The sequence below is a fragment of the Helicoverpa armigera genome, chromosome 12, assembly GCF_030705265.1.
Source record: "Helicoverpa armigera isolate CAAS_96S chromosome 12, ASM3070526v1, whole genome shotgun sequence".
In the NCBI taxonomy this organism is placed as follows: Eukaryota; Metazoa; Arthropoda; class Insecta; order Lepidoptera; family Noctuidae; genus Helicoverpa; species Helicoverpa armigera.
The window spans coordinates 491,298-505,379 of NC_087131.1; the positions used below are offsets into that span (position 1 = coordinate 491,298).

General features: G+C 34.8%; 1 protein-coding gene across 4 annotated transcripts; it reads left to right on the plus strand.

The window, feature by feature from the left end:
- The first annotated feature begins 687 nt into the window (after nt 1–687).
- On the plus strand, nt 688–8,833 carry LOC110382513 (pickpocket protein 28). Of its 4 annotated transcripts, none has more exons than XM_064037311.1 (14): nt 688–826; nt 1,196–1,366; nt 2,421–2,550; nt 3,280–3,386; nt 3,884–4,001; nt 5,392–5,543; nt 5,863–5,977; nt 6,086–6,196; nt 6,487–6,626; nt 6,862–6,992; nt 7,165–7,224; nt 7,468–7,645; nt 8,057–8,230; nt 8,558–8,833. In XM_064037311.1, exons 1-14 carry the CDS (start codon nt 822–824, stop codon nt 8,688–8,690), a joined length of 1,725 nt encoding a protein of 574 aa, XP_063893381.1. In that variant the 5' UTR covers nt 688–821; the 3' UTR covers nt 8,691–8,833. The 4 variants fall into 4 exon arrangements, with proteins under 4 accessions (XP_063893381.1, XP_021198802.3, XP_063893383.1 ...); XM_021343127.3 differs by having other exon boundaries at nt 6,086–6,178; XM_064037313.1 differs by lacking the exons at nt 688–826; nt 1,196–1,366 and adding exons at nt 1,853–1,888; nt 2,245–2,307.
- The last annotated feature ends 5,249 nt before the right edge of the window (nt 8,834–14,082 follow it).

Below are 14,082 nucleotides of genomic sequence, written 5' to 3' on the forward strand. Positions count from 1 at the left end.
AAATAAGGTTCGATCCATTAACTTGAGATAAAAACGTCATTGTTGCATTAGTCACGACATGAGACGATCAATTACTTATAATACTTTGTTAAGTTAAAATATCTTATATCGATATTATGTTAAAAGTTTTTGTATAATTTTATGTGAGCGAAAATAGTTTTTAATGTAATTGTGTTTTATGAGTATTAAACATACTTCAATAGAATATTTTATTGTATGTACCGTTTTAAATGTAATAGGCCAGACTTTTTTGAAAAAAGAGGAGTCAACAATTTTATCCCATAGTTCATTGTTGACAAAATGTTTGAGCAATTAATGAAATCTAAATTTTTGAAAAATTGAAACGTTTTAACTTATTGTTTTTGACTGGAATAACTGAAAATTCCACAAAATTTACCTTAAAATCTCCACCTGAAGCCGCAGGGTTTATAAGCTAAATATAAATAATAATCTATTTGATTGTTTAAAGCTTAAGCTCTGTTCAAAGTCCGTTTACTTTGCAAAATTTGAGAATTTCCAATAACCACAAGACAACAAACAGTTTTGAGAGAATCAAAATTCTGATAAATGATTACCAAAAAATTCAGAGTTGGGTATTAATAGTTTTACGACCATATGCACAAAAAGTTCATCATAGAATATCTAGAAATTTATCCTCAAAAATTCTAGTCTAACTAGTTATGTAGATGAAGCGGTCGCTGGTTTCGTGGCCACTCAATTAGTACTTGTATACTTTATTACCTCTGGTCCGTGACTCCACGCAAAACAATAGTATCGAATACATAGCGGAGTTAAATACACGTGCCAAAACTTGATAACAAATGGAGTGAGTTTTATTTTTATTTTATTTTTTTTAGCTTTTTTAACGTGCCTTTTTTATAATCTGTCGTTATAATATATTTTAAGCCAGGAACATTTAAATTAATTGTTTAGACTGATTAGTGATAATATAAATGTTTTTGTTTTGGCGGCACTTTCGTACCAACTGCTTTTAGTACTTTGCATTTATTTTAAGTTAGGAAGATGAGAAATAGTTTTATGATACTAAATCCCAAGTTTGCCGACATAGCTTTTTTTAAATAACTGATTATTTTGTATGTTGAACTTAAAAATTCATAATAAATAGTTATTTTAAGAAAACTTACGGTAACTGTGGTCGGTGAACTTGGGCCCAAATTTTTTTTGTTTCTTTCAGTACCGATAAAGGCACAGTTAACCAAACTAGTCCAAGTAAAGATGAAGAACGTAAGCTCAGAAGGAAAAGACAAAGGCGTCAATTCGGTAATGTGTGCGTTGAGTACACTCAAAGCACATCGCTTCAGGGCCTGCCGTTCTTGACTAAGGAAGGACTCACTATGACTGAGAGGTAAGCACTAATGGTCTTACTACAAAAAGTTAAACATGTGTCAAACACTCGTCTAAAAAAAGTTTGGCTGCAACATGGACAACGTCATAATCTGTAATTTTTTATTTAGACAAGTGTTAAACTGGCGTTTAAAATTTTTTGTGGTAAAACGGTTATTGTTGAATTTTATAACATAGGGGCCAGATGTTTTCCGAGGTTTTACCGCGTCCGGGGGGAACTTCCTCCCGTCCCTGAAGTATCTAAATATAGTCTATGTAATTCTGAGATAGTGTAGATTTTAAACAGCGAAAAGATTGTCCAAATCGGTTCAGTAGTTTTGAACCACACAAACAAATAATGTGTTATTTTTTTAAATATTTTTATTCAATGTAATAATTGTATTTATAGATGCTGGTTTTATTATCAATGCGATGTTTTTCCTGCTATAATCATAACATCATATCGCACTATATAAGCAGCTTTTTGTCCCAGTGCAAATTAGTTCTAGCTAGTGAAACATAATTCTAATGGTTGTTAGTTATGGTCGGTCGGAGTTATTTAATAAATTCCTTATATTTATTAAGCACATTGCGGAAACCGACCTTGAGTGTCATAAAAACAAATAATACATTAGTGTAAAAAACTAAAAAACACGCTAGTCATGTATGAAGACCGGGGGTCAAATTAAGACTCTGATGCCCATTTTCACCAACAATCTCTTATTCTAAGTGCCACTTAGAATAAGGGCTCTCCCAATTTTGACATAAATGACTATGGATAAGGGATACCTAAACTTTGGTGAAAACGAAATTCTTATTAAGTGTTCCGTAAATGCTCTTAGGGGATCCCTTAATTTAAGTATTTGTTGGTGAAAATGGGCATGAGATTTTCTTACATAGATAGTTACAAGTGAAGCTGATAAGCGTGTCAAAAAAGTTATAAACGTGTACAGTCAACTTCAGGTCAGTGGTAATAGTTTTATAGGAAAATCGTACTTATTACTATTTAGTTAAGGAGCATGAAAGTTACCACTAATGTGCAGTTTACTGTACACTTCTATTTGGTTTGATTTCAGAACATTTTGGCTTCTCACTATTATTGCGAGTCTCATGATGTGTGGGTATTTGATTGAAGATGTATGGACGAAGTGGCAGACCAGTCCCGTCATAGTAACTGTGAGCGAGCAACTTGTTCCTGTTATACAGGTTGGTTAATTAAACAGTACTTCTCATTTTTCTCTTAGGTACAAATACCTACATAGACTACTGGAGTACTATTGTTTATCTGGAGTATCAAGCTGAGCAGTTAAAAATTATTAAAAAAACTTCCCAATCCCAATAGTATAAAAATTAGGATCTCACTTTGGCTTTGCCCCTAAGATCCTAAAAAGACCAGGCTTAAAATAAAACCTGAGAAAACGAACGTTTAGAACCAAAAGATAAGTAGCTTAAGTTTGTATATATGTATAGTGTGTACATTAATAATTCAATAAAATATTTATTACTTAGAACCAAAATAATATTAGTGCTCGCAATTTGCTGTTTTGGCGCCTGTTTGACAGTTCAATCATTATTTTAACCGTGAAGGTTATCGTCAAAAATCACGACCCGCAATTGATTGATAACGATAATGCTCGTTATAACTCAGTTTGCATGTTAACCTAAAATTCTAGATAAATAAGCAGTTGATTTTAAAGTCTATACCTAATATCATAATAAAGACTTTCAGGCTGATTTTAGCCACGGCGGCAGATCTCATAAAAGGAGATCAGCCAGTTGCGCAGGACAAATTACAGTGCACAGACGTAGGTGCACTCACTATTCCTTTACTATCATAACCCAGTGGGACGAAAATCCGACACGACCGAAGAAAGATTAAAACTAAATAACATCAATCATTAGATATTTCTTGATAATACATAATAATATTTTCAGGTGCCTTTGCCGTCAATTACAATTTGTCCTCAAGCAAAATGTAAGTTGTCGGTTTATAACTACAGCAGTGTAGTGGACGATTATGAAAGTGGCCGGTATTCTAAAACGTGAGTAAAGTAATTTCAAGTCAAAACTATTTTAATATTCCAAATAAGAAAGGTTTAACGAGGCGTCTACATACAGGATAGAATTTATTCAGTGCGCAAACTTTGTCAACTTATGGATAAATAAGTTTTACAGATATATTTTTATTTTGTTGTGTTTTAGTACAAAAAGGATAGCGAAAGATGTATATTTTGTAACCGATTATCATAGTCGTTATAGTAGGAACGGGGGCCGCGCGGCGGCAACGCCAAACCCGCAGCTATATGTTTTGTTATTGATTCTGAACCACCATTTTCGCACTGCTTTTGTTTACTGCAAATTCATTCCTGTATATTTAATGTATAGACAATTTGGGGGCACTTAAACTACGCAGTAGGGGTCCGTGACACAAAAATATTGCTATTATTTTTTGGCGAATATTCACATCATATCCGAAGTTGCATGAAGGAAGAGAAATGCATGAGATAATCTTATTTTATTTTATCTTATTACCTTTCAGACCCCTGGAAGAAAGGTATAAGTGGTCGGGAATTACTCTACTTTGTCCCAAAAATATGCGTGCTGGACCCAGGACTTCTAGGAGACAAAACTCTACTACAATGAAACAAATAAATGAGGTAAATATCGCCTCAGGTTACTAATATATAAAGTCGAAGCCAAAGTTTGATTGAACACGCTAATCTCAAGAACAAGCTGCCTTAATTTAAAAGTGCTTGATGTTAGATCTACTGTTTATCAAGGAAGGATGTAAGCTACTTTTTATCTAGGTGCAAATTAGCTACAATGGCCAAACTGCAGGTAAATTAGGTGTAATTCTGAATTGAAGATACTATCTAGACACACGGCAGTGTGTCCGCCAAGTTTGAGCAAAAAAGGCGACACACCGGCCGTGGGTTATATTACACGAACCATTTCGGGCCAAATTCGACCCCCCTGTAACTCAAAATCTATTTTATTTACGCATATCAAATTTCTAGTATCTGTTGAGACCCCCTCACTTATCTAAAATACAAAATTTCATTAATATACCTATTGTAGGTCTTGAGATATTGACGTCAGAAAATCGCTATTTTTACTATACACTCACTGACTGATTCACTGACTCACTCATCAAAAACCTAGACCACTTCCAATGGTCGTATTGACTTGAAATTTGGCATGGAGGTAGGTCTTTATGTCAAGGTAAAGGGAAAAATCTGAAAATGGCCAAGTGTGAGTCGGTTTCAAAATAATGAAGGTGTAAAATACCCAGTGTAAATTTATACCCCTAAGGAACTAAAACGAACTAAATTTATCTATATTTATATAATATATCTTCGAATGATCGTACCGATCTGAAATTCGTTACAAAGGTTTGTATTTAGTCAAAGTAAAAATCTGAAAACGGCCAAGTGTGAGTCACTTTCGAAAATAACGAATGTGTAACTTTGATCCACGAACATAATATTTGATAACATGTCATGTCAGTCAGTTGGTAAATCTAGTCCATTTAGTTAATCTAGTTCATTTCTTTGTAAGAAGCATAGTGCATATTCAAAAATCTGAAAGATAGTATAAATGAGACATTTACTTAACTGACTTAATCATAAGAAAAAAATAAAATAAACAACCTTACAAAAATAAATGAAATCCCACCCAAAACAAAAATGTGAAAGACTGCCAAGTTCGATAATATGGGAATGCTTCGCCTATAAAAGAAGTGAGATCTGAATAAGTACCAAGTTCCATACACATACCTCAGTTAAAAATAGTTACTTTTTAATGATGATTACTTGGCAAGTTTTAGTAGAAAATTAAATACTTGATTCATTGCGTTTAGTAGGTTTATAACAAGGTGTATGAAAACTTGCCAAGTAACATCATTAAAAAGTAACTATTTTTAACTGAGGTATGTGTATGGAACTTGGTACTTATTCAGATCTCACTTCTTTTATAGGCGAAGCATTCCCATATTATCGAACTTGGCAGTCTTTCACATTTTTGTTTTGGGTGGGATAATTATTTCAGGTAGCCTTAGACTACAGGGACGTCTTTAAATTATGCAATATAAACGACGATTATGCGGACTGTAGAGAACTGTTTTCGAAAGTGCTGACAGCTTCAGGAGTCTGTTTTACAATGAATGTGTTAGCAGCCGAGGAGATACTACACGTGGAAAAGTAAGAAAAATAATTTTCAATCAACAAGATTGTTTTAGGTTTGAAATCATCAACAGACATATTTATAGTCTATAGTCCCATTACAGGCTGCTTGTCATATGGAGAAGGAACAAGCATTAATCATCACCCTTTCTCAAGGTGGAATAGCGACTATAGACTCGTTTCTTCAAGTCCTTCACCTTTACTCAGGCATTGGTGTCCAAGTTATACGTAATTGAAATCAACCCGCACTTTCGTACTTGAGACTAGGCTACTGGGCTTTAACCACTAGACTACAACAACTTTTTCAAATACATTTTAAAGATTTCGTTTGTTCTAGATTACAGCAAGATTTCACATATTTGAGTTCAACAAGACCCTCGCAGAATTGGTCGATTGAACGCGGATATCTGAGTGGATTCGATTCTAAAGAAGTTTACCCTATTCGAGGATTGGTACTATTTATTTACCATAAGCTTTACGTATTCTTTTTAATAAATTAAATTTTTCAACGTTTTAATGTTTCGAAAGCTCGCTGTCAACTGGTTTTCATTACTTTGCAGGCATCTGATACTAGAGCAACAGTGAGCATAAAGTTTAAGCAAAGATTGGACGACCACGATGGTCTATGCCACGGCCCATCTCCAGGGTTCCAGGTATGTGGGGATAAAGAGGTACACATAATATAACAAATAAAATTGTTGTGTGTGTATGGAGCTATTATCAATTCTTCCTCATGTTAGTCACTAAAGTCCCCCAGAACTAGACCGATTAAAATTTAGTTATATTTTAGTGGGTTTGAAATTATATTTCAGTTTGGTGCTGCCGTCAAAATTCATCAGGTCTAATAAATGTATATAATTGTTGTGCTTTTTCTGCAATAATTAGGAACAACATAGGAGGCCTAGTAGTGACACATGAAATATTACCATCGTGAAGTAAACAATGTATTTGTTTGTTTCAGGTGCACGTGCAGCACCCGGCGGAGTGGCCGCAGACCTCGCTATACACGCAGACCATTAACGTCAACGAGCAAGCTGTGCTGGCGCTCAGCTTCAGTATAATGAACACTTCGGAGGCATTGAGGAGTTACCGTCCAGAATTGTATTTATGATCATTGTATTTATTTATTAGTTTTAAAACTCTATTACGCACACCAGACCACTTGGATCCTTAAACTTGGATGTATCCATGACAAGAAACTGAGGAAAATAAACTACTTATTATTGTAAAGTGTGCAGCGATTTTCCGAGCCGCCATAGAGTTTGACGAAAACTATTCAGTGTTTCCTGTGCAACGAGTTTCCATCTTCTATAACAGGCAATTTTTTTAATTGCAGACGACAATGCTATTTTCCTGGGGAACGTCAGTTAAAGTACTTTAAAATATACACAGCTAAGAATTGTAGAGCGGAATGTTTGGCAAACATTACTTTAGAGTGTTGCAAATGTGTTCCATTTTATCTGCCTCGTAAGTAACTTTTTTTTTTTAAATCTAGATATATACCTACAATATAAAAAAGATTGGAATATAGTAATCCTCTTTCGAGTTAATAAGTGTGCAGTTACCTTTCTAGACAAAACCAATGAAACCACAATGCGCAACGCAAAACTTTTTTCAAATAAATTACCTTCTGTTTTAGATAACGACAGTGACCAGATTTGTGGAGTAGCATACAAACTGTGTACAGAATCAGCGGAAGGTACTAGTAACAGTTTTTGTATAAAATATGTTTCTTGTACAAGTTCTCAGTGCATGTTAAAGAACATCATCTCCCGAACCTTTTCCCAACTATTTTGGGGTCAGCTGCCAGTCTGACTGGACGCAGTTGTGTATCAGTGTTTTGCAAGGAGCGACTGCCTATCTGACCTCCTCAACGCAGTTACCCGAGCAACCCAATACCCCTTGGTACGACTTGGCACGACATAAAAGAACGTTGTTTCAGAAAAAATGGCACAACGCGAAGCCAATGTCGACGCGCCGGATAGATGCAAATGCCTCGAATCGTGCAATTCAATAACATACGACTCACAACTCATAAGAACTGGTCGTTACCAAGATACCTGGAATCCTTCACTTCAAGGCAATAACTTTTATGAAACATTACCTCAAAATCTATCGGGGTAAGCCCATTGTAAAATTTGATTATTTTTTTGGCTTCGAAATTACTGAACCGATTTTTTTAAATTCTTTACTGTTGGGTAGCTATATATTTTATCCGAGTATGGGCAGTAGTTTCTACGAAACGCGGGTGAAACCGCAGGAAAACGGGATATTTCATGCATAACTGGTATAACTATAAAACTTCCTCGACCGAAGTCCCAGGTTCGATACCCGTTTCGGTCGATATTTGTGTGATGAGCATGTTTGTTGGTCGTGGTCTGGGCGTTACATATAAGTAGCTATATGTAGTTATCAGTTGTGTTAGTACCCATAACACAAGTTTATTAATAACTTACCATGGCGCTAACCGACCTTGTGGGAAAAGGTGTCCCGACATTATTATTATTAAAAAAAACTGTGAAATGTTTCAGGGTCCATTATTCAGAGCTGAAGGTATTCTACAAGAGCCCGCAGTTCATATCGATGCGTCGCTCGGAGTTGTTCGGCGTTACTGACTTCCTCGCCAACTGTGGTGGTCTACTGGGCTTGTTCCTGGGCTTCTCATTCTTGAGCCTGGTGGAAATCATATACTTCTTCACACTCAGGTAAAATGTACACCACAATCCATTTAATCTAACCCTTTTTAATACATTGGAATAAAAAGTTTAAAGCGAAGGGCTGTTAGACTAAGTTTATGTAAAAGTACTCTATTCGAGTCTTTCACGACACCGCTCGGAGCCGCGGAGGGCGGTTGTGGTAAAAAAATCATACCGCTCGACCGCGCGTTCGGGCGGTTTTCCAGTAAAAGGCTTGATTTCATAAAGGTCAATATAACATAAGATCCGATTTACCGATTACCGCAGCGCTGCGCGTGGTTCTATGTGTGAACAACCCTAATTTCATAAAGTAAAATTAACTGTTTTATACTTCAGGCTCTGCTGTGCATTAAGAAAGGATCTAAAACAACAGAGAACAAACTCCATGGAGAAAAATGAAGGTCATGAATTAACTGAAGAGTGTTTGCCATCGGTTTGTGAAAAAACTCCAAATTATCGTATTGACTAGAATAATATTTTTTATGTGTAACTTTTAGTAAATAATTATTTTATTAGTTATTCAAGTTTAGGCTTAAAGTGTTATTTTTATTCTTGTCTAGTCCCATGTGCCTATTAATTTTATCTTGATTAAATAAATGTGCTTATAAAGTATACTAATAGAAAATTACTCATTGACCCATACCTAATCTCCCAAGGCAAGGCATCTTGATTTCGGAAACTATTCTTACAGCCAATCCTTCGTTTTCACACGGATTGTATTGCAAGGTGATAAATTAGTTTGACAAGGTGCTTACCCGACTACCGCTGAATATGTAGTAGTACCCCTAAATTAAATGATACTCTGATAGTTAGAAATGAGACATAATTACGGGAAACAAAGTAGAACAAGGACAAAGAAAGGTGTTACCATATAAATGAACAAGTGCTTATAAAGCAAATACAAATACTGTCACAATTATCAAAATAATATTTGAAATGAACCCACAGAATAACCGCAAATCAAAGTTTTATATTTAACAGTTAGGCGAAACTCATTTAATTTATTAGAGAGAATGAGCTAGTCTTGTTAATTGTGGGAACTTATCAATCTCTGAACCAAAACTATGTGTAATTGTGTATCAGACCTTAGAATATAATATTGTTCGCCGAAGAAACTTAATTAAAGTTGTAGAAGTTGTGATATGTATCGGTGATCACGGCCTAATAAGTGCGCAGTCATGTGCAATGGAGAAACTTTCGCGTATTAATCAAACAACTAATGTATTGGTATCAGCTAGCTTTACACTTTCAGCTTGTTTGTTGAGAGTAACTCATCACAAATATGCGTGCATTTGTAGGTTTGTATAGATGAACCCATTTAGATGGTTTTAAATTAAGATAACCTTGTTGTTACAAAATTGTTTAGATGTTCCTATAAAATGTACTGTTATACATACTTAAATCGTGATCTTTTAGAAGGTTTTTTAAAAGGTACCAAATTACGAAAAAGTATGTTTTCCAAACGATAGAATTTCAATCGATTAATATTAAGCCATTGTTATAAAATTAACCTGAGACTTTATTAACAATGTAGAAGCTTGAAATTAAGACTAACTGCTGATTATAGTACTAAAGGTCTGAAGACATCGTTAGTTAAACAATAAAGTGGATTAATCGATAGCCGTTTACTAAGATAATGGCTGTCTCATGTCTAGCCTGAACATCATCAATGTATTTAGTTTCAAATTACATGTATTTTAATAAAAATATTGTAATGTTGCAATTACGAGAGAAAATACAAAATTACCTTATTGTTTGCAACAAAATATAGGCTCCATTTTTTAAATTTGGTTGAGATTTTAATTTAATATCAAAAGTCGAATATGATTTTTGAAGGACTAGTTAATTGAAAAAATAACAATATGTACCTAATTTTATTTTGAGGTAGCTTGGTTATAAACTACTAGCTTTTGCCCGCAACTTCGTTCGCGTGGAATAGTGACTACCAGCAGATTTTTGATTTGACCAATAGATGGCGCTATATGTCCGGAATAATTTTATTTTTATTTATTTTTTGTAATAAAAACTATCCTATGTCCTTTCTCAAGTTTCAAACTATGTCTGTACCAAATTTCACACAAATCGGTTAAGTAGTTTAGGCGTGAAGAAAAGACAGACAGACAGACAGAAAGACAGACAGACAGACAGACAGAGTTACTTTCGCATTTATAATATTAGTTTGGATTTTTATCGTGTTGCGAAAAATCGAATTGCATTCATACAATGAATGCAAAGAACAACTTACTTTATCACAACTTTGACATAATAAAATGTTCATGCAACATAAAGCATAATTCACAGGCATTCCAGCAAACGTCATCCTAGCTTCCATATCCAACTTCAAAGTAATACGCTGAAGGTTATATCTTCTTACAGAGCTCGCGAGATTCAACTTCAATTTCATTTAGTTCCAACGCCAGAGTTAAACTTATCCGGATATCCAGGACTTGTGCAAAGCATAACTTGCACAACTATGCGACAACGACACCTCTAGCCAGACTTCATATCGGCCAGAAGAATTGTAGGAATTTCATTTGTTAGTTTTCCTGCTGCAGAAATTGTTTCCAAACTTCCCAGTTCCCAGATTGGGTTTCGCGGAGTTGAGTAAGTGTATCTCGGTGGAGTTGTGAAAATGAGGAAGATTTATTTTGCAAAAACAGAGGTATTGGAGTTGGTTTCGTTGTTCGTCAACGTTGATTAAGATCTCGCTTTTGTGTGATAAACTTTAAGCGAATTGTTAGAGGAGCTTTTGTAGCAACGCAAATCGAATGATACTGAAACAGTATTTAACATGTAGGCACCTATTACTACCTAATCACCCGATAAACAGGAGCCTGGAACCAGTTCTAGAGTCTTCTATGAAAAATTTGGTTAAATCGGTTTAACCATTTTATCGTGAAAACTTTGGAGATGTTCTGTGAACAACTACTTTGACGCATAGGAGAACTTAAAGGAAATCAAATTCTAGTTATAGAATAAATCCATAACTACACAAAAATACGTAAAATATAAGTAAATTCTCCTTTATAATATAATAGAGATTGTACATCTTAGAGGTAGACGTTGCAATAAAGTGTGATACAGTTTAAGCTCTGTCACCCTGTGGGAAATCTTTCGTTGCACCGGTGCAGCGGTGGCTCGTGGCACAGAATTTAAACCACAGTTAATATAATGTTCTTGTTCACCAGTTCAACACGTCATGATATATGACTGCTATTTACTGTATCTACTGTGTAGTACTCACACGTATTATTTCAATTTTATTGTTAGTTTTTAACGAATAAACTCGAAAACTGCTAGAGCGACTTCAAAATTATGCAGATGTAGATTCAAGAATATGTATATTTAGTTCAAACTGCTGAAAAATCCATCGCGGTTTTAGATGCCACTCAGTTCGTTATAGTCAGATACCACGCAAATATTTATTTCAAGGCTAATTATGGGATGAGTTTCAAGTATTTACATATAGTTTTCCTTTATATTGATTAGAGTAGGTAGTTAATACAGTCACCACCAAAATATACATTATGTTTGAGTTTAGTCCTGGGCACTTGACAAAAGTGGAGATAAATGAGAAAGTTGATTGCAAAATGCTTAGAGATTGTTGATGCTCATTCTCAATATCTCCCTCGCATAACTTCCCAAAAAAAAAATCTGTGGAAAATAAACTTAGAAATTGTATGAATTAAAATATTGCCACGACTTTCACAGATATTGAGCAGTTACACCTATAATTTCCTTGTCCATAATATCTACTTCAGTTCCCATACTTTCATATGTCTCACTCGTAGCCGTCAGCGAGCAGTACCATTTAATTTGGTAGTACTAATACATATTCAGCAGCAGTCGGGTAAGTAACGCATCAGGCTAATTTATCACCTTGCAATACAATCCACGGGAAGACGAAGGATTAGCTGTAAGAATAGTTTCCGGAATCCAAGTTTTGGAGGTAAGGAAGATTAAAGATCTTTATTCGGACATACATTATTGGACTATATTCGCAGTAGTGTTATATAAACTTAATTCGACTTAAAATTAAGAAGTTTCCTGAGATTCCATTAGAACAAAATAATTTGGTCTACTAAGGTTCTTTCGTCAATCCTTTTCTTCAATACGATACAAGATAGCGTATTTGTATAACCGGAATTATTAAAGACGTCATTTGTTTCGCACAAAAACAAAAGCAAATGGAAGCCAATTTGATAGATACGAGAATATTCAAAGCCGACAAACGTGATATACTACTGAAAATAAGACTTCAGAAAACGTAAGCTTTTCCTACGATTTATTGCTGAAGTAATTCTCATTAATTTACTCAACTATGCCTGAATTAGTTTGCTGTAAACAATCATCAGTCTAGACTGAAAATTTTACTTTAGACTTAGTACTAGTAGTTTTTCTTAATTTTTGATTTATATGTTTGCAAGCGAGTAAATTGAATTTTAGTTTTGGTATCGCCCGCTTGTTGTTTTTGGCTTCGCTTTGTTTGCACTTCTTAATTTATAGTCTTTGTTCGAAATTATTACTATCGTTGTTAAGTGTTTAGATAAAACTTGGATTTAATTAATTATAGTTTTATTAACTACTTTTTCAAATATTATTTTTGCATTTAATTATCTCTCATCTCTTTAGTTTGTTGATTCTTCACCAGCTGTCAGACTAAAATGTTAATACATTCGTGTTAAAATAAATAAATATTGTAAGACCGCTACTATGAAGTAAATCTTGCAGCCGCACCACAAACTGACGACCATCCAATCACAATAGCGGTCACATTATCCGTAATAGCAATTAAGATCTCCAATCAGCCTGACATCTGCCATTCCAAAACTTCTCTAACTAGGGGCCCAAAAATGTCCAAAAAAAACTGCCCCAGTATTTTTCATTTAATGGAATTACACCTGTAATCTTACTGCCGATGTCGGCCGGAGTTACGCCAACTAATTTGGCAACTTTTATTTACCTGAGCCTGTCTGCTGTTAGGAGCATAACGGGTGAAATAACAAAGCCAAAAAAGTTTGTTTCGGTGCCAAAACATGGGTAACTTGATGAAGCCCCGTTTTGCGGCGGCGAGGTACATTAGTTAATTAATGGAAGTTTATATCGGTTAATTTGCTGCCTTGTCGGGATGGAAATTTTTTGACCGGTTTAAATGTAAGCAGATGGAATTGGATTCTGGTTGGTGCGGAAGTTGAGGAAATTAAACGAGGGGTGCGGTTGCAGTGGGGTGATTTCTGGTTTATATACCCGGGGTAGAAAATTAAGTGTAAACCAATAACTAAGCCTTGCAGTAAACAATTTATTAATACAGAATACTATAGTAAAACTGATAGGAGAGAAATCAGGTCATAAACAACACACATCTTTCTTCACAATATCCACCCATCTGAATTAACCAAAGATAGTAAGTAGGAAGGTTCCCCATACATAAAATAATGAATCCTTCCACCAGGACGGAGCAGGGTCGCGGTTAATCTTCTTAACGCCTCACCCGGATTTAACAACACTATACATTTAGTAGATGGCGCTAATAAAAGTCTATAAAACCCTTATTGGATGCACAATGGTTTTTAAAATGGGTAGGTAAAATTATACGTGAGTAGATGAAGACAAATTGAAATTACTGTGAGAAATTAAAGTTAACTTTCCCTAATATGAGACAGAGTATATTTATGTGTGTAATAACTTACTTAGTTTGCAAGACTTTTGATCGAAATTCAACGAGTAAAAAAAATGATCTCATAGCGCTTTTATATACATAGATATATAACCCTTCAACTTAGTACTTAAGAAACGACTGACTTATACAAGCTACGTTTTATATTTTTCTAGTCATAAGCAGTGAAGTCTTGATCCAAACA